The 20,802-nt window shown below is 45.8% G+C and overlaps 1 protein-coding gene across 1 annotated transcript in view; it reads left to right on the forward strand.

The window, feature by feature from the left end:
* ndp (norrin cystine knot growth factor NDP) overlaps positions 1-19,899 on the forward strand; it is a 25,683-nt gene extending 5,784 nt beyond the window's left edge. Inside the window, exons 2-3 of the mRNA XM_014164471.2 lie at positions 9,168-9,757; positions 17,319-19,899. Coding sequence (XP_014019946.1) covers positions 9,554-9,757; positions 17,319-17,543 — 429 coding nt within the window. The 5' untranslated portion in view covers positions 9,168-9,553 and the 3' untranslated portion in view covers positions 17,544-19,899. The remainder of the gene's footprint in view (positions 1-9,167; positions 9,758-17,318) is intronic.
* Positions 19,900-20,802: the final 903 nt, after the last annotated feature.

Raw genomic sequence — 20,802 nt, forward strand, 5'->3', positions numbered from 1 at the left:
CACACACACACACACACACACACACACACACACACACACACACACACACACACACACACACTCACAGACATGGACAGAGACTTGTACACATAGACAGTGACATGTGCATGCACACACACACACGTGCAGGTCTGTCTCTCTTTCTCTTGCTCTCTCTCTCTCTCTCTCTCTCTCTGTCTCTCTCTTGCTAGCCAGTGGTGTTTCTAAGAAGCCTAAATTGTAAAGCTAACATTAGCTTAGCCTTGCTCTCATGTCCGCCTGTCATTGGCTGAACACTGGCCTCAAATCCACACTATTTGTCTTATCTCTACCAGGGGGATATATTTAGTGAGGGGCTTAGCTTTGAAGGGTGTTAGTGTAGTGTGAGAGGAATGCCATGGGTCTCTCTCTCTCTCTCTCTGTGTGTGTGTGTGTGTGTGTGTGTGTGTGTGTGTGTGTGTGGTGTACACACCCCTCCCCTCCCTAAAGAATCTGCCCTTTAGTTTATTAAAAGCTGAAACAATGGAGGAGGGTGTTCAGAAAACAATGATGTACAGTGGGAGGGAGGGAGAGGGAGGGAGAGAGACGGAGGGAGGGAGAGAGACAGATGCAAGGAGAGAGACAGATGGAGGGAGAGAGAGAGAGTGAGACAGAGTGAGGGAGAGAGAGAGTGAGGGAGAGAGACAGAGGGAGGGAGAGAGACAGAGGGAGAGAGAGAGAGACAGAGGGAGAGACAGAGTGAGGGGGAGAGACAGGGTGAGGGAGACAGACAGACAGAGGGAGAGAGAGAGAGAGACAGAAGTAGAGACAGAGTGAGGGAGAGAGACAGGGTGAGGGAGAGAGAGAGTGAGGGAGAGAGACAGAAGGAGGATAGAGAGACAGAGTGAGGGAGAGAGACAGAGGGAGGGAGGAGGTACAGAGAGGAATAGAATTGGAGATGCTGCAGAATTTAGAGAGGGAGAGAAGGATATAAAGAGGGAAGAGAGAAAAATAACTGACAACAACATTTCTACCTACAAATACTCCCCCAACCCTCCATCTCCTCCACTGCAGTTGTACGACTGGCAGGCAGCAGTTGCCTAGTGAGACTGACAGACAGACAAGTCCCCACAACAACTACTTCCAACACACAGATAAAGAGGAGAGGATCCCTCAGAAGTTATCATTCCCCAGCCGTACCAGCATCCCAGCAGTTCACACAGACACCAGCGCGAGCGTGTGCATGTATGCATTTGACTCCACTCTCCAGCTAAAGACACAAAAGAGAGGTGGGCAGCAGCGATGTTTCTACCTCACCACAACTCACTGACAGCAACAACAACACATATTGTGATGTTAAACTAGGTGGGAATGTGGTGTGTGAAATCATCCAGTATCCCTGTCTGCCTCGGCTTAGCACAGAAACTCCTGGTCTGCAGTCACCTGGAGGTCCAGTAGTTAGCTCAGTGTGTGTGTGTGTGTGTGTGTGTGTGTGTGTGTGTGTGTGTGTGTGTGTGTGTGTGTGTGTGTGTGTGTGTGTGTGTGTGTGTGTGTGTGTGTGTGTATGTAGTATGTATGTGTGTGTGCCTGTGTGTGTGTGTGTGTGTGTGTGTGTGTGTGTGTGTGTGTGTGTGTGTGTGTGTGTGTGTGTGTGTGTGTGTGTGTGTGTGTGTGTGTGTGTGTGTGTGTGTATGTGTGTGGCTCCAACCATAGCATGGGAAAAATGCAACAAACTAATCTCTCCTCTTCCTTCTCTCTGCTTTAATAAGTTATTTATTTCCCCCAAAAGCCCCAAAGGGATGTTTTGGATGGTTTTATGTCTTAATGTTTCATTTAGCCAAAGCCCTGAGATTGACTGCATTCTCTGTGGATATCAATAGTATATCTTTGGGCTATGTGGGACTTGTTTTGGGCCCTGTTGACACTAAATGGATATGTACAGATAAATTAAACTGGTTGGAATTGCATCGCTGAACCCTAAAATGGGGACTTGTCTGCACTTATTACTGGGTTACTAAACCTAAGCGGCCCAATGCTGCATGCCCTTGTTACTTTATCCAGTTCAGTCTTCTAACAGGGTACAGTTTGTGTTTAGTAGAATTATGTCAAGGGGCTTTTGCGGTTAGGGTGAGGGGGTATTGCATTATGCCTGCGAGCTTGTGTGTGTGTGTGTGTGTGTGTGTGTGTGTGTGTGTGTGTGTGTGTGTGTGTGTGTGTGTGTGTGTGTGTGTGTGTGTGTGTGTGTGTGTGTGGGCTAGGTGAAGGGTCTCCATGCGTATCAGTGGAGGGTTGGCCCCTAGGCTCCTGAATGTCAGGAATGTCGCAGCACTAATGGCCCAACAAGACGACTAGGACCCCTCTTCAGAGAGCTAATAGGCGGCCCAGAATGGGCCTAATCTCAAATCTGTTGTGTGATGGCAAGTCCGGGGACAGCCTATTCCTAGCTACTGGATGTGAAGCCCCTGAAGTGATAAGACTGCCAAAATCTGTATCTTCACATTGCTTGTTATAGGAAGAGAATCAGAATGACTTTGGATAACTCCTTCTTGGAGCCAGCCTGTGCCCCTAAGCCCCCCCCCATAAGTGGACTCATTTTGGCCACTTCCCACTTGAAGGGGACTTGTTTTGTGTGAGGGAACATGGCTGATAGTAAAAGTATCTCATTACTGGGGCTTATATCTTAAGTGCCTCCCTCTTCTCAGCCCCCTAACCTACATTATCCCCTCCTTCCCTCGCTTAACCTCTCCTATTCATCCATATTTCACCTAGGTCTGCTATCTACCCCTAAACCCTCCTCCCCACCCCCTCTTCTTTTCCACTCTACCCCTTAGACAGGTCACTGTGACTGGGTTAGAGACAGTCGGGGACTGGGCCAAGCCCTGGCGCTGCTGAATCATACAGACCTGGAGTGTCTCAGACAGACAGACAGACAGACAGACAGACAGACAGACAGACAGACAGACAGACAGACAGACAGACAGACAGACAGACAGACAGACAGACAGACAGACAGACAGACAGACAGACAGACAGACAGACAGACAGACAGACAGACAGACAGACTAAGAGCTGTATTTGGTGTACAGTATTTTCCCACAGCTATAACAGTAGACATGTCTGACTGCTTCTCAATATCAAATGTTTCTCAAAACGGAAAGTTACAGCATAATAATAACAATAATGACAGCAGGCAAGGCAACGGATCAAGCCTGGCACAGCTTAGCAACTTTCTGTGATAGAAATAAAACCGAGTTGTTTACTTTAATAAAATTCAGGTTAATTCAAAAATAATGAGTCGATTGTATCGTACGGGATTCGACTGCCAATGTAGATGTTTGGTGTGATGAGAGGGGCCCAGAGGGTCTCTTTTTTAAGTACCCTATCCTAATCCTTAACCCTTACCTTAACCCTTACCTTAACCATTATACTTCACCGTATAAATCTGATGTTTATCCCTGTGGTCCTCCCCCCCTGGACAAACGTTGAATATTGAAGTCACACTGTGATACCTTGTTGGGCATTACGCAGTACCAATAGCAGTGAAGAGAAGAGAGGAGGCTCCAGCTTGTTGTTTGTGTAGACCCAGTGTTATATAAATCTGAGTCCTGGGCAGGTGTGGGGGAGCTGGGGGAGAGGACCACAGTCTGCCCTTTACCCCTCTCGGGCCCTCTGCCCTCAAACAACTCCCCCAATTAAGGGGAGTCAGACACACACACACACACACACACACAGACACACATACTCAGACACACTTGTCCCTCATCCCAACCATTATTCTCAGGAATTTAGGGTTCCCCCTGCAAGTGCATGTGCACACACACATAGACACACACACCTGCCCTTCATTCTCCTGATATTGTTCTGGAAGCCCCCAGTCTTAGCTGCGCTAGCTGCCCTGCGAGACAATGTGTTGATGTCACTAGATCACTAAGCTCATAAGACTGGCAATCACAGATAGACTAAGTGGGATCTAAGAGGCTTGTCAATGTCAATTATGGTGCGTGTGGTTGCCTGTTTATTGCTGGTGAATGAGTTTTGTCTACGGAGTGGAGTATTGGCAGCTAACAAGTAATGACACCCAATGCTATATGAGGGATGCAGTGACAAAATGTTTAGCTGCATATCTGTCAAAGGGGTACAGGGAACAGCAAAGTAGGAAAGCAGTGGAAAGAGAAATAGAGAGCGAGAAAGGGAGAGACATACAGACACAAAAGTACTAAGGGTTGACCCAAAGTGAACTAAATGGGGACAAAATGAGGATGGCAGTCCAGCATAAACAAGGTGTGTGTGTGTGTGTGGTGTCTGTGTGTGTGTGTGTGTTGCCGTGTGGTTGTGTATATAGTATCAGGTCATGTTTTGTCTATTAGCCTTTAGCGGTGGTGGGCCAGGAGCTGCTGAACAGATCAGCAGGAAGCGTGGGGCAGGTGAACCAAGGTACAGGGTGGAGACGCTTCCTGACACGGGAATGTCTGTGTCTGTCTGTCCTCACTGCCTGTCTGTCCGTCCATCCGTCTGTCTGTCTCTCCGTCCAGGTGTCTGTCCGTCCGTCCGTCCGAGTGTGTTTTATCGTGTGTGTGCCAATATGTCAGTGAGGATATGATGTTGACGACAGAGGACCCGTCACAGAGGCATTTGTGTTGTTGCCAGATCCTGTGTCAGCTTCACTGACTCTGTGTGTGTGTGTGTGTGTGTGTGTGTGTGTGTGTGTGTGTGTGTGTGTGTGTGTGTGTGTGTGTGTGTGTGTGTGTGTGTGTGTGTGAGAGTGACAGAGGGGGTCCTATAGCCAGGAGCACGTGGGTGTGTGATGCATGGGTTGACCTGGCAGCCCACTCCAATGTTATTCCCACACTACCAATACACACACACACACACACACACACACACACACACACACACACACACACACACACACACACACACACACACACACACACACACACACACACACACACACACACACACACACACACACCGAGAACTCAGTTATTTTATTACACAGAGGATTAACCCAATACATGCACAAACAGCCTCTAGCCAGACCCTTTCCTCTCCACCAGGAATGACTTTTCATTAAAACAAATTGCTCTCCCAACAAATTCTCTCACGGCCACAAAGCCACCGCCAGAGATGCTACATATTTTCATCTGTATTCATGTTTTTCTTTTCTTACCCCGAGATACTTAGCTTTTTATGGTTCTCCTGACAAAGGCATTGGTGTTGAGAGTGTTGGCCAGTTCAATTGGCTGGGGCAGCGTTGCTAATAGGCTTGGTGAGAGGCAGGGGTGGTGTGTGTTGGGGATGGGAGTGGTGCATGGTGAGGTGTGTGTGTGTGTGTGTGTGTGTGTGTGTGTGTGTGTGTGTGTGTGTGTGTGTGTGTGTGTGTGTGTGTGTGTGTGTGTGTGTGTGTGTGTGTGTGTGTGTGTGTGTGTGTGTGTGTGTGTGTGTGTGTGTGTGTGTGTGTGTGTGGGCCATGGCTCACTTCCCTGAGACTCTCTCAGTAACAGAACTCCAGAGCAGGGTTTGGCATGCTCCAAAAGAGGAAATTATAATTTATAGCAAAACAATACCCTGTATTACGTCAAAAGTTCCTCTTTAGCATTCTTCTTTGTTTCTAAACAACTCTGCTAGGGTTTCCTCATTTGTACAAAAATCGAGGAATCCATTCAGTTCAATTAAAACCTTCCATCCCTCCATTCCTCCATCCCAGTGTTTTTCTTTCTAGAGGGAATCATTAAAAACTTTAGAATTCCTCCTGTTAGGACTATAAGTATCAGTTGGCCTGTTAAAATAAATACTCCCTAAGATGTTTAGCTGGCCAGTAACATGTGCTGCTACATGGTTTATACAGCACAGCAGACTTCACAATCTGTTCTTACTGAGGGGATCACTGGCAGCCTACCTCTACCTCTCAGACAGCCAGCCTTCACAGTTGTTTATCACAGTCATTTTAATATCGCACATACCTGGCTGGCATAGCAACTGGTGTAATCACTGTCATCGTTGTTATAGTTATCATCGTAGTCGGGGTTATCATAGTTAACATTATTGTCATAGTTATCATAGCTATTATCGTAGTCGTCATCATCGTCATCATCATCATCCGATTCTGATTCAGAAAACGTTAACATCCTCAAGAGGCAAATCGTTTTGCAGCAATCACATAAACAACATCCCATATTAAAAGGCCACACATACCAGTCAAAAGTTTAGACACACCTACTCAAGGGTTTTTCTATATTTTGTACTTTTTTCTACATTGTAGAATAATAGTGAAGACATCTAAACTATGAAATAACACATATGGAATCATGTCCTCATGAGAGCCAGTTTCATCATAGCGCTTGATGGTTTTTGCGACTGCACTTGAAGAAACTTTAAAAGTTCTTGAAATGTTCCGTATTGACTGACCTTTATATCTTGAATTAATGATGGACTGTCATTTCTCTATGCTTATTCGAGCTGTTCTTGTCATAATATAGACTTGGTATTTTGCCAAATAGGGCGATCTTCTGTATAATACCCTGCCTTGTCAGAAACACAACTGATTGACTCAAACGCATTAAGAAGGAAAGAAATTCCACAAATTAACTTTTAAGAAGGCACACCTGTTAATTGAAATGCATTCCAGGGGACTACCTCATAAACACTTTTTTGGTTACTACATGATTCCATATGTGTTATTTCATAGTTTTGATGTCATCACTATTATTCTACAATGTAGAAAATAGTAAAAATAAAGAAAAACCCTTGAATGAGTAGGTGTTCTAAAACTTTTGACTGCTAGTGTTTATATATATATATATATATATATATATATATATATATATATATATATATATATATATATATAACTGCTCAAAAAAATAAAGGGAACACTTAAACAACACATCCTAGATCTGAATGAAAGAAATAATCTTATGAAATACTTTTTTCTTTACATAGTTGAATGTGCTGACAACAAAATCACACAAAAATAATCAATGGAAATCCAATTTATCAACCCATGGAGGTCTGGATTTGGAGTCACACTCAAAATTAAGGTGGAAAACCACACTACAGGCTGATCCAACTTTGATGTAATGTCCTTAAAACAAGTCAAAATGAGGCTCAGTAGTGTGTGTGGCCTCCACGTGCCTGTATGACCTCCCTACAACGCCTGGACATGCTCCTGATGAGGTGGCGGATGGTCTCCTGAGGGATCTCCTCCCAGACCTGGACTAAAGCATCCGCCAACTCCTGGACAGTCTGTGGTGCAACGTGGCGTTGGTGGATGGAGCGAGACATGATGTCCCAGATGTGCTCAATTGGATTCAGGTCTGTGGAACGGGCGGGCCAGTCCATAGCATCAATGCCTTCCTCTTGCAGGAACTGCTGACACACTCCAGCCACATGAGGTCTAGCATTGTCTTGCATTAGGAGGAACCCAGGGCCAACCGCACCAGCATATGGTCTCACAAGGGGTCTGAGGATCTCATCTCGGTTCCTAATGGCAGTCAGGCTACCTCTGGCGAGCACATGGAGGGCTGTGCGGCCCCTCAAAGAAATGCCACCCCACACCATGACTGACCCACCGCCAAACCGGTCATGCTGGAGGATATTGCAGGCAGCAGAACGTTCTCCACGGCGTCTCCAGACTCTGTCACGTCTGTCACGTGCTCAGTGTGAACCTGCTTTCATCTGTGAAGAGCACAGGGCGCCAGTGTTCTCTGGCAATTGCCAAACGTCCTGCACGGTGTTGGGCTGTAAGCACAACCCCCACCTGTGGACGTCGGGCCCTCATACCACCCTCATGGAGTCTGTTTCTGACCGTTTGAGCAGACACATGCACATTTGTGGCCTGCTGGAGGTCATTTTGCAGGGCTCTGGCAGTGCTTCTCCTGCTCCTCCTTGCACAAAGGTGGAGGTAGCGGTCCTGCTGCTGGGTTGTTGCCCTCCTACGGCCTCCTCCACGTCTCCTGATGTACTGGCCTGTCTCCTGGTAGCGCCTCCATGCTCTGGACACTATGCTGACAGACACAGCAAACCTTCTTGCCACAGCTCGCATTGATGTGCCATTCTGGATGAGCTGCACTACCTGAGCCACTTGTGTGGGTTGTAGACTCTGTCTCATGCTACCACTAGAGTGAAAGCACCGCCAGCATTCAAAAGTGACCAAAACATCAGCCAGGAAGCATAGGAACTGAGAAGTGGTCTGTGGTCCCCACCTGCAGAACCACTCCTTTATTGGGGGTGTCTTGCTAATTGCCTATCATTTCCACCTGTTGTCTATTCCATTTGCACAACAGCATGTGAAATTTATTGTCAATCAGTGTTGCTTCCTAAGTGGACAGTTTGATTTCACAGAAGTGTGATTGACTTGGAGTTACATTGTGTTGTTTAAGTGTTCCCTTTATTTTTTTGAGCAGTGTATATATATATATATATATATATTTGCAGTCGCAAAAACCATCAAGCGTTATGATGAAACTGGCTCTCATATATATATATATACACACACACACACACACACACACACACACACACACACACACACACACACACACACACACACACACACACACACACACACACACACACACACACACACACACAGTGCATTCGGAAGGTATTCAGACCCCTTCCCTTTTTCCAGTTTTTTTTAAAAATAAATTAGCAACAATTTCTCAAAACCTGTTTTTCCTTTGTCATTATGGTGTATTGTGTGAATATTGATGAGGGAACAAAAATCAGTTTAATCAATTTTAGAATAAGGCTGTAACGTCGAATGCCTAGTGGAAATGCCATATTAGAACGGGCAATATTACAACAACAACGAAGCAATATGACTTGTACCAGACGAGATCTGTGGGAGCGGAATTTCTTCAAAGACTAGAAAGGATTTGAAAACACAAATAGCTGTGAAATCAATTCAGATCCAACCATATCCCGCAACCAAACTTAAATAGCTACTGTAACATTTGTATAAATCAAATCACAAATGTTTGGAAACAATGCATCCCCTGCGTAGTCTAAACTCAAGGCCCAGAGCTCTCATGATTTTCTCTCTCCTCAGTTAATAGATTGATTCATACCACTGATCAGTCAGGGATTCCACTCAGCTGGTGTCCCAGGTCTTAATCAGTCCTCGATTAGAGGTGAAATATGTAAGGTGCTTTAAAGAATAGAGTTGACCCATCTACCCTCCCTTTATTATTTCCCTCTATCCTCAGATCCAGACACACAGACAGGCAATATGGAGAGGTCCAGTGTGAGGACCGGTGTGAGGACCCACAGACCAAACTGCAGCAGCACATTGGGCCAGGGCTAGGAGCTCCACACCAATTCCATTAGAGAGAGGACAAGGGAAAGCCTCACTTTTTCACGTCAGTAAAGAGAACAAGAAAGAGACAGAAAACAAGAAAGAAAAGTCACTCCCAGTGAGAAGAGAGACAAACAGACAAACAGAAGAAGAAAAAAATTGGACAGAGAGAAAGACAGAGGGTGTCCCTCTTTCGCCCTCTTTGTGTCACCTCTAAAGTTCCTCCGTGCCTCTTGGACTTTACCCCACTACCCCCTAACTCCTGTCCCACCCACCCCAGCCCTCCCTGGCCCAAGTATGCGACCCCCAGCCCCCCTCTCTCCCTCCTCAGGGCTGGTGCTGTTGCTGGTTTTCTTCCCCCTATTGGTGGTAGTGCATGCCAGCAGCAGTAAGGCAGAGAACGGACACAGCACACACCTGGGAGACACAGACCCAGACCGCTGTATGAGGCATCACTTCGTAGAGACCATCACACACCCCATCTACAAGTGTAACTCCAAGGTAAGCCGGCTGAATGTGCACACAAACACACTAGCATGTGCACATACACGCTCTCTCACACACAGACAAGGATACACTAGCAGATACATAATGATAAAGGAGGTCAGATCTCCCTGTAAGTCAAAACACACATGTGGGCGCACACACACACACTGTAAGCCAATCCTGTCATTCATCCCCAGTGTTCCTGCTAACAAGCTGTTTAAGATAACAGCGCCAATCCAGAGCTTTTACAGGATGTTTTACATGATAAATATCAGAACAGAAATCTGCTTCAAACCTCCAAACCAGACCCCTGGGACTACAGACAGGGAAAACACAGCCAAAAGTCTGTCTGCTCTCTCTAACGAGTATGTCATTCCCTCTCTCTCTCTCATTTATTGTTCACTGTCTATGTATTTATCTCTTTCACTGTCTATGTATTTCTCTCTCTCTCTCTCTCTCTCTCTCTCTCTCTCTCTCTCTCTCTCTCTCTCTCTCTCTCTCTCTCTCTCTCTCTCTCTCTCTCTCTCTCTCTCTCTCTCTCTCTCTCTCTCTCTCTCTCTCTCTCTCTCTCTCTCTCTCTCTCTCTCTCTCTCTCTCTCTCTCTCTCTCTCTCTCTCTCTCTCTCTCTCTCTCAGTGACCCCTGGCAGAGGTAGATAAATGCAGTCTGTTCAATAAGTGCAGTCTCTCTGTGTGAGTTCCTCACCTAGGCCAAAATTAAAATGAGCCCCCAAAGAGAGAATAGCAAATGTCTGCAGTGTGGCCCACATATAACACCTCACACAAAACAGAAGCATGACTCACCTAGACCAGACCAGGCAAGCACAAACAACCTGAGAGCACAGCAGGAAAGGGTGACCACTGCAGGAAAGGGTGACCACAGCAGGAAAGGGTGGCCACAGCAGGAAAGGGTGACCACTGCAGGAAAGGGTGACCACTGCAGGAAAGGGTGACCACAGCAGGAAAGGGTGGCCACAGCAGGAAAGGGTGGCCACAGCAGGAAAGGGTGACCACAGCAGGAAAGGGTGACCACTGCAGGAAAGGGTGGCCACAGCAGGAAAGGGTGGCCACAGCAGGAAAGGGTGACCACTGCAGGAAAGGGTGACCACAGCAGGAAAAGGTGACCACTGCAGGAAAGGGTGACCACAGCAGGAAAGGGTGGCTACAGCAGGAAAGGGTGGCTACAGCAGGAAAGGGTGGCTACAGCAGGAAAGGGTGGCCACAGCAGGAAAGTGTGGCCACAGCACTCAAGGGAGAGATTGAAAAAGTTTATTCCACTTTCCTCAATGCACAAGTGGTTATCTCCACACTGCTACCACGAAAAAATACCTCAAAACCAAATGCTTACCTGGACCACCACTCCACCCTGGACCACCACTCCACCCTGGACCACCCCTCCACCCTGGACCACCACTCCACCCTGGACCACCACTCCACCCTGGACCACCACTCCACCCTGGACCACCACTCCACCCTGGACCACCACTCCACCCTGGACCTGAACAGCCTTTAAGACCAGGTCCACCTCTACAAAGCAGCAGTCCCTACTTTTGCCAGGACCCTGAAAGACATGGCACTCAACCGCAGTCCCAGCACCTCACACAGACGTAACAGACCTACATCCAGACCACAGCAGCGCCAGGCACATGCCAGAACTGGACAAGAACCAGACATCCTGACAGGGGGACAACCACCTACCTGGAGGTGACAGCATTCCCTCCCAAATATGCCCCCCTAGACACAACTACGACGAAACAGACCCAAAAAATTGGTCACAACTCCTACAGCTCTGTTGCACGCTGGGTCTGTACATAGTCAATGGTAGACTTCGAGGGGACTCCTATGGGACTCCTACAACTCATCCCAATGCAGTGGTACTGTAGGTTACTTTATCACCGACCTCAACCCAGTCTCTCAGAGTGTTCATAATCAGCCCACTGACACCTTTATAAGATCACAGCAAAATCACAGTCTACTTGAAAAGAGCAACACTCAACCAAGAGGCATCAAAGCCCAACAAACTGCAGACTATTAAGAAATGCTACAGATGAAAGGAAAGTAGTGTAGAAACCTACCAAAAAACATTTTGGCAACAAAATATCCAATCCCTTTTAGACAACTCCCTGGACAAAATGTTTCACTGCAATAGTGAAGGTGTAAACTTGGCAGTAGAAAGCCTAAACAGTATATTTGACCTTTCAGCTTCCCCATCAAACCCCCACATTTCCAGAAAACAGAAAACAACAACACGAAGAGCTAATCAAATCAAATTTTATTTGTCACATGCGCCGAATACAACGGGTGTAGACCTTACAGTGAAATGCTAACTTACAAGCCCTTAACCAACAATGCAGTTAAGAAAATACCCCAAAAAAAGTAAGAGATAAGAATAACAAATAATTAAAGAGAAGCATTAAATACCAATATCGTTGCTATATTCAGGGGTAACCGGTACAGAGCCAATGTGCGGGGGCACCGGTGTCGAGGTAATTGAGGTAATATGTACATGTAGGTAGAGTTATTAAAGTGACTATGCATAGATAATAACAGAGAGTAGCAGCAGCGTAGAAGTGGGTTCATGAAATGGGTTTCCATGGCCGAGCAGCCACACACAAGCCTAAGAACACCATGTGCAATGCCAAGCATCAGCTGGAGTGGTGTAAAGCTCACCACCATTGGACTCTGGAGCAGTGAAAATGCGTTCTCTGGAGTGATGAATCATGCTTCACCATCTGGCAGTCCGTTGGACGAATCTGGGTTTGGCGGATGCCCGAATGCATAGTGCCAACTGTAAAGTTTGGTGAAGGAGGAATAATGGTCTGGGGCTGTTTTTCATGGTTCGGGCCCCTTAGTTCCAGTGAAGGGAAATCTTAATGCTACAGCATACAATGACACTGTAGATGATTCTGTGCTTCCAACTTTGTGGCAGCAGTTTGGGGAAGGTCCTTTCCTGTTTCAGAATGACAATGCCCCCGTTCACAAAGCGAGGTCCATACAGAAATGGTTTGTCGAGATTGGTGTGGAAGATCTTGACCACAACCCCATCGAACATCTTTGGGATGAATTAGAACGCCGACTGCCTGCCAGGCCTAATCGCACAACATCAATGCCCGACCTCACTAATGCTCTTGTGGCTGAATGGAAGCAAGTTCCCGCAGCAATGTTCAGCACCACAGGTAACTTCCCCAAAGCTGTGAACGATCTGAGAGACAAGGCAAGAAGGGCTTTCTACACCATCAAAAGGAACATAACATTCAACATCCCAATTACAATCTGTCTAGAAATACTTGAATCAGTTATAGAATCCATTGCCCTCTATAACTGTGAGGTCTCGGGTCCACTCACCAACCAAGAATTCACAAAATGGGACAATAACCTAATGCCCTCTATAACTGTGAGGTCTGGGGCCAACATCCAAGCTGAGCTATCACTCAGAGATGCGTGTCGACATCTGGGTGTCAGAAGGGGGAATGAGAAAAGTAGTTGAGTGTCATCTGCATAGCAATGATAAGAGAGACCATATGAGGATATGACGGAGCCAAGTGACTTGGTGTATAGAGAGAAGAGGAGAGAGCCTAGAACCGAGCCCTGGGGGATACCAGTTATGAGAGTAACTGGTATGAGTGATAGAAATTGGCTTTAGCAGCGGAAACAAAGGAAGAGAAGGTAGAGAGGAGGGAGTGGAAGGATGATAGGTCCTCCGGAAGTTTAGTTTTCCTCCATTTCTGCTTAGACACTCAGCCACGGATCAGGATGGGAGGGCCGAGCTTGCCGGGAAGAAATGAGACAGTGCAAGTCATAGGATGTGGAAAGGGTGGAGAGTAGGGTTGAAGAGACAGAATCAGGAGACAGGAGGGAGAAGGATTTAGCAGAAGGGAGAGATGATAGGATAGAAGAGGAGAGAGTAGTGTAGGAGAGAGAGAGCAAAGATTGCGATGGCACCTGACCATCTGGGTAGAGGCTGAGTGGTTAGGGTTGGAGGAAATGGAGACATAAAAGGAAACAAAGTAGTGATCAGAGACCTAGAGGGGGGTTACAGTGAGATTAGTAGGCAAACAGCCTCTAGTAAAGATGAGGTCAAGAGTATTGCCTGCCTTGTGGGTGGGAGGGGACCGGGAAAGGGTGAGGTCAAAAGGGGCAAGGAGGGGAAAGAGAGAGTTGGTTAGAAATGAATTGAAGGCAGAAGTCGGGAGGTTGAAGTTGCCAAGTACTAAGAGTGGCGAGCCATCATCAGGAAATTAGCTTTTCAAGGTGTCAAGCTCATTGACAAGCTCATAACATTTGAAATGTCTCAATTCTTTTGAAACATTTTTGTGTAATGTTTACTTTCTGATTGGTTATTTAACTTTTGTTTATTGTCTATTTCACTTGCTTTGGAAATGTAAACATATGTTTCCCACGCCAGTAAATCCCTTTGAATTGAATTGAAATTGAGAGGGTGATGGGGGAAGGCAGAGACAAAGAGAGAGGGGGAGAGAGACAGAAAGAGAGAGAGGGAGACAGGGACAAAGAGAGAGGTGAGAGAGAGGTCTAAATGAAACAAATAATAGAAAGATTGAAAGAAGAGGGGTGGAGAGGGAAAGAGAAAAATTAGTAAGGGAGACAGAGAGAAGCGAGAAAAAGAGTGTGGCAAACAGGCGCTGAGTGACATATGATGGAGTTTTCTGCTCCTATTCTGAGGTATAAGGCATGTGGACTATACAACATGCAGTCCATGGTTTGACACTGAGGATCTGTAGTGAGGAGTGAGTGATAGTGACAGTTCCTGCTGTAAAGGAGTTTTAATGAGTGTAAGTGATCCCTTGTTGGGCTTAGGGCCGGGCCCAGAGTGACACAGGGGTTCCTAGGGGACTGTTTGTGGAGGAGGACCTCTCTGTCCCACATATACAGTGCATTCGGAAAGTATTCAGACCCCTTGACTTTTTCCACATGTTACGTTACAGCCTTATTCTAAAATTGATAAAAATGTTTTTTTTTTCAATCAATGTACACACAATACACCATAATGACAAAGCAAAACCAGGTTTTTTGAAATTTTTGCAAATGTATTCAAAATAAAAAACGGAAATATCACATTTATATTGGTATTCAGACCCTTTACTCAGTACATTGTTGAAGCACCTTTGGCAGCGATTACAGCCTCGAGTCTTCTTGGGTATGACGCTACAAGCTTGGCACACCTATATTTGGGGAGTTTCTCCCATTCTTCTCTGCAGATCCTCTCAAGTTTTGTCAGGTTGGATGGGGAGCGTCGCTGCACAGCTATTTTCAGTTCTCTTCAGAGATGTTCGATCGGGTTCAAGTCCGGGCTCTGGCTGGGCCACTCAAGGACATTCAGAGACTTGTTCCGAAGCCTCTTCTGTGTTGTCTTGGCTGTGTGCTTAGGGTCGTTGTCCTGTTGGAAGGTGAACCTTCACCCCAGTCTGAGGTCCTGAGCGCTCTGGAGCAGGTTTTCATCAAGGATCTCTCTGTACTTTGCTCCGTTCATCTTTCCCTCAATCCTGACTAGACTCCCATCTCCACAGAGGAACTCTGGAGCTCTCTCAGAGTGACCATCAGGTTCTTGGTCACCTCCCTGACCAAGGCCCTTCTCCCCCGATTGCTCAGTTTGGCCGGGCGGCCAGCTTTAGGAAGAGTCTTGCGGTTCCAAACTTCTTCCATTTAAGAATGATGGAGGCCACTGTGTTCTTGGGGACCTTCACTGCTGCAGAAATGTTTTGGTACCCTTCCCCAGATCTGTGCAGCAACACAATCCTGTCTCGGAAGTCTACGGACAATTCCTTCGACCTCATGACTTGGTTTTTGCTCTGACATGAACTGTCAACTGTGGGACCTTATATAGACAGGTGTCTGCCTTTCCAAAACAGGTCCAATCAATTGAATTTGCCACAGTTGGACTCCAATCAAGTTGTAGAAACATCTCAAGGGTGATCAATGGAAACAGGATGCACCTGACCTCAATTTCGAGTCTCATAGCGAAGGGTCTGAATACTTATGTAAATAAGGTATTTCTGTTTTTTATTTTTTATAAATTTGCAAACATTTCTAAAAACCTGTTTTTGCTTTGTCATTACATGGGTATTGTGTGTAGATTGACGAGGACAAAAATGAAGTGAATCCATTTTAGAATAAGGCTGTAACGTAACAAAATGTGGAAAATAGGAAGGGGTCTGAATACTTTCCGAATGCACTGTATGCAACAGTGCCTAAGTAGGTGCATGTGTATCTGTAAGTTTGATTGGGAAGGGGGAAGGTTTTTGCAAGGGGAAGGCGCCTTGATCTGCTGCCCAGCTGTCAACTTGCCATGGTCTTCTGAATCTCCATCCTCCTCTGCCCATTCTCCCCACTTCTCCCCCCTCCACACACACACACAAAGCCTTCCAACCTCTCTCTGTGAAAATACCTGAAACTCTTCCTAGCTGATAGCTCACTGTCTAGTCCTCAGCTATTGTAATGAGGACACGTTCCTAAAGTGGCTGCTAACTCCCTTGCAGTCGTCGCCGGCAAGTGTGTGTGTGTCATATCCCCTATCCCCAGACAGGCTATATCCAGAGAGAGAGAAACAGAGAGAGAGAAACAGAGAGAGAGAATGGGAGAGAGAGAAACAGAGAGAGAGAATGAGAGACAGAAAGATATCCATATCCCCTATCCCCAGATGAGCTATTGTAAGAGAGGGTGACATCGGTGGCGACACGAGGCAGCTGACAGGGAACATGACACAGGAGTCCACTTGCGGACACGACAGCAATGTGTGTGTGTGTGTGTGTGTGTATGTGTACTGGTAAGTGTGTTTGAGTGATGATTCACTGTTGAGGCATCAGAGGGTGTGCATGTGTGTTTGTGTATGTCTGTGTGTGTGTGTGTGTGTGTGTGTGTGTGTGTGTGTGTGTGTGTGTGTGTGTGTGTGTGTGTGTTATCTGTGCAATGGAAAGTGGTCACATCACAGGCAGGCCATCACCTCTAGATGAGGATCAGTAGGACACAAAGAAAAGGGTCAGCCATGTTCTGTAGCGTGGTGTTCTTCTGACAGACAAACACACAGAAAGGATGGAGCCCGGAATCATTAGTAATTAACAAGATCACTCATTAGGGCTATGATACTGTGTGTGTGTGTCACTGCTGTTAGCCTGCTGAGAGCTCAGGGAGCTAACGCTAGTCTCAGGTCGAGGTTACTCATGTGATTAATGTGCGTGTGTGTGTGTGTGTGTGTGTGTGTGTGTGTGTGTGTGTGTGTGTGTGTGTGTGTGTGTGTGTGTGTGTGTGTGTGTGTGTGTGTGTGTGTGCATGTGCTTGTGACTAACCCTGAGATTTCAGTGCTAACAGTGGGATTGACCAGCCTGACTCCTATCACAGCAGGCGCAAGGCCACAGACTGGGAGTTAAACTACAGGCTGTAGATTACAGTAGAGAATACAAAGCCTGACTGTGACACGAACTATAGTATATAGACATCAGCTCCTTGAACAGGATAACATAACTTTATTGTTTTCTAAACTCCCTTTAAGTGTATGATTTCTCCCCTCTCCCCTCACATCTTCCCCTTTCCTCTCCTCCTCCCCTCTCCTCTCCTCCTATCCAGATGGTGTTGCTGGCTCGGTGTGAGGGCCACTGCAGCCACACGTCCCGCTCCGACCCTCTTATCTCCTTCAGTTCGGTGTTGAAGCAGCCCTTTAAGAGCACCTGTTTCTGCTGCAGGCCCCACACCTCCAAGCTGAAGGCTGTGAGGCTCCGCTGTGCCGGAGGAACACGCATCACCGCCACCTACCGCTACATCCTTGCCTGCAACTGTGAGGAGTGCAGCTGAGCAGAGAAAATAACATTTTACAACACTTTAGAACTCTAGAAACGCTAGAACTGGCTCTTTGAGAGTTTCTACCCCTGTGAGTCTGCAGCTGTAAGGAGTGGAATCCTAGAACTCAAGAATTTGAAGAACCCACACCTTTGTAGAACCCATGAGTCTAGACCTGACCTATGGAACAAGACAGTGTTTTTGTCCCTGTATGATGATTCAAGCGCCCTAACTTCTCCCGCTGGCCTTCATCTGCAAGTAGTGGAACCCTTAGCACCCTATCGAACTCTAAAACCCGTGAGTCTAGGCCCAACCCATGGACGCATATAGAACCATTATGCCTGTTGGCGATAATGACTTCAGCGCCCCAACTGCTATCTGACCATAAATGTACAAGGAGAGGAGCCCTGGACTATTGGAACAGGGATATTGGGGAGGGGAGGGGGAGTTAAGAACCATTGAGGAACCCCATGTACAATTTCATGGTTCTACTTGTGTTTCTAGGCCTGACAGAGAACCTTAATTCTCGTGACTCTTTGTCAAACTGCTTTTTTAAAATCCTAAATTCACTACCTATCAGTCTGGATCCAACTGCAAGACTCTGAGACCTGAGTTCCTGTTCCTCTTCCAGTGGCTCAGTCCCCAACCTAACACCCATTAGGAACCCTGATCCCCAATTCTGTGGGTCTAGAACAAGCAGAACAATCACTTCCTCAAGGTTCCCTGAAGGAGTCATTTCTGCTGTGTGATGTGATTCCCCCGGATCCCATACAAGCCTCCATTCCCTCCCATAAATTTAGACCCTAAACAACTAACTGCTTTTTGGGTTTCAGCCAACCTCTCACCACTCATTACAGGCAAAAACAACACAAATGCACACACTCACATCCACACACACATCCCCTCTCTTACTACACACACTCTCTCACCAGTCATCCATCATTACAGGCATCAATAAACATATGGTGCCAATGTCATAAAAACCCACCAGTGCCCAACAACACAACAACAAACATTAAAGGCCCAAATCAGCCATTTTTATATTAATCTCAAATCATTTTTAGGTTAACAATTAAGTACCTTACTGTAACAGATTAACATTAAAATGGTCAAAAATAGCTTTTTAGCAAAAAACTATTTCTCAAGCTAGAATTTTGCTAGGACTGTCTGAGGGTGGTCTGAGTGTGGAGGGGGAAACTGTTATTGGCAGAGAGGTTTTGAACTTTCTATGTTGTTGGTCTATTAACCAATGGGGATGTCACCATGGAAAGCCCAAACTCCTATCCATTCAAACCTGCTGATAAGGTTCCGTGTAGATTGTATTTTCAACTAGTAACTATCAGGAAATAACACTGATAACACTTTTTCACACTTCTACAGTGTTAGTTTCAACAGCTGTTGTACAATATGATATGAAACACAGGAAAAACTCAATTTTGACTGCACTGGGCCTTTAAAAGCAGCATGAGACAGAACAGGCCATGTATCCTACAATATATGCTGTATGTGTATTAACTGTTTTTAACTGCACCGGAGCCCTGGCTCCTAGCCAGACCATAAATATTTAGCACACTCAAACCCTGCCTTTCATCTATCTGTGTAAAACATGACTCTCAGAGGATAGACTCTTACAAAATGACTGGCAGCAGAGAGGCTGCAGAGTGGAGTATCCGGAGGGACATTCTGTTGATGGGAAGCCATTTTGTGGAGTTGCATACGCTCTCTAAAGGGAAATGGTCTGTCAATGCTTATGTTAAATACTCTGTGCAACTGACAATATGGTTGTTGTTGATGTTGAAACTATTAATATTATTATCATGCCAGAGTTTATGATTACTGACATGTTTTGTTATCAGTAAGTATTACTACTTTACTAATGATGTAATTACGATACAAGGGGTTAGATACTTTGAGAAAGGAAACTTGTACGGCTTGTGCTGCTCACCAGTCACAATTGAAAAACATCATTTTGACTTACTCTGGATATGTGCATGTTCCTCTTTAGTGCATTTAAGACAGTCCCAAACCATTGAATTTATCAGAAGTCAACTAGTGTATCTAGCAGGTTACGGTATGGGGGAGGGTTACATTCTGGAATAGAGTGGAATGGACACAAACACACAGGCGCACACACACACACACACACACACACACACACACACACACACACACACACACACACACACACACACACACACACACACTCCTCTGAAATGCCTTTGTTCTTTGCTATGGCCTCAAACTGTACCCTCCCCTATGAAATCATACAATTTACTGGTCTGAGGACTTTTTAATGCAGCTCTCCGCTGACAGCACCACTGGCTGCTTCACACATGAACATAATAAAACACTCTTCCTTTGTTTCTAGAGATTGATCTGTCCCTCACTGGTTGTCTCCTCTCTGTGTGTCTCCTTCATCAGCACACGCACACAGTTCCATGCCGTGAACCTGGGGGTATAATTATGTGGGGATTGAATTGACAGCAAGACAGAGGAGCAACATAATGCTTGTCACACTGACGCTAACAATGTTCTTATGGCTGCCCTAAAAGTGGCATATGAATGAGCTGTTTGGCAATGCAAGCAGCCATGATCACACACACACATACACACACACATTCACACACAGTGCTGCAGTTCTAATAACAGAAACAACACGCGCACATGTCATCATCAAATATAGAATTCATTTTAGCCCCTCCAGGAATTCTTGGGTTGGAATGTTTCCAGGTGGAGACAATAAGGCACATATGGTATTTTCATAACCCTTCAAATCATTGATTCATATTACAATCTTTGACTTTTTCCTCACAACGGTGATAATCATAACCATTCAACGTTCAATAAAAATCATACAAAGGAAATTATCATTCACAGCCATATGTTTCAAATTGGATGATGACTTCACATCATTCTGTTCACTGTGATGCTTTTTAGATGGTCCAAGACACAACAGGATCCATTTGGCCTGGCGCTGCAGGGTTGGGTTGTTGGATCCAACATTTTATTTTGAATCATATAGCGCATTTGGACACAACCAAAGATCTTTATATTAGGCATGAAGATCAAAGGTACTATAGTGGTGAACTATGCCAGGTAAAAAGTGGATGTGGTAAAATGAGTGAATGTGTTGGGTATACAGTGCATTCGGTACCGCCTTTTTGTAATTAAAAAATCCTCATCCATCTACACACAATACCCCATAATGACATCACAATACCCCATAATGACATCACAATACCCCATAATGACAAAGCAAAAATCGTTTTTTAGA

Source organism: Salmo salar, chromosome ssa21 (genome assembly GCF_905237065.1).
Source record: "Salmo salar chromosome ssa21, Ssal_v3.1, whole genome shotgun sequence".
Classification (NCBI taxonomy): domain Eukaryota; kingdom Metazoa; phylum Chordata; class Actinopteri; order Salmoniformes; family Salmonidae; genus Salmo; species Salmo salar.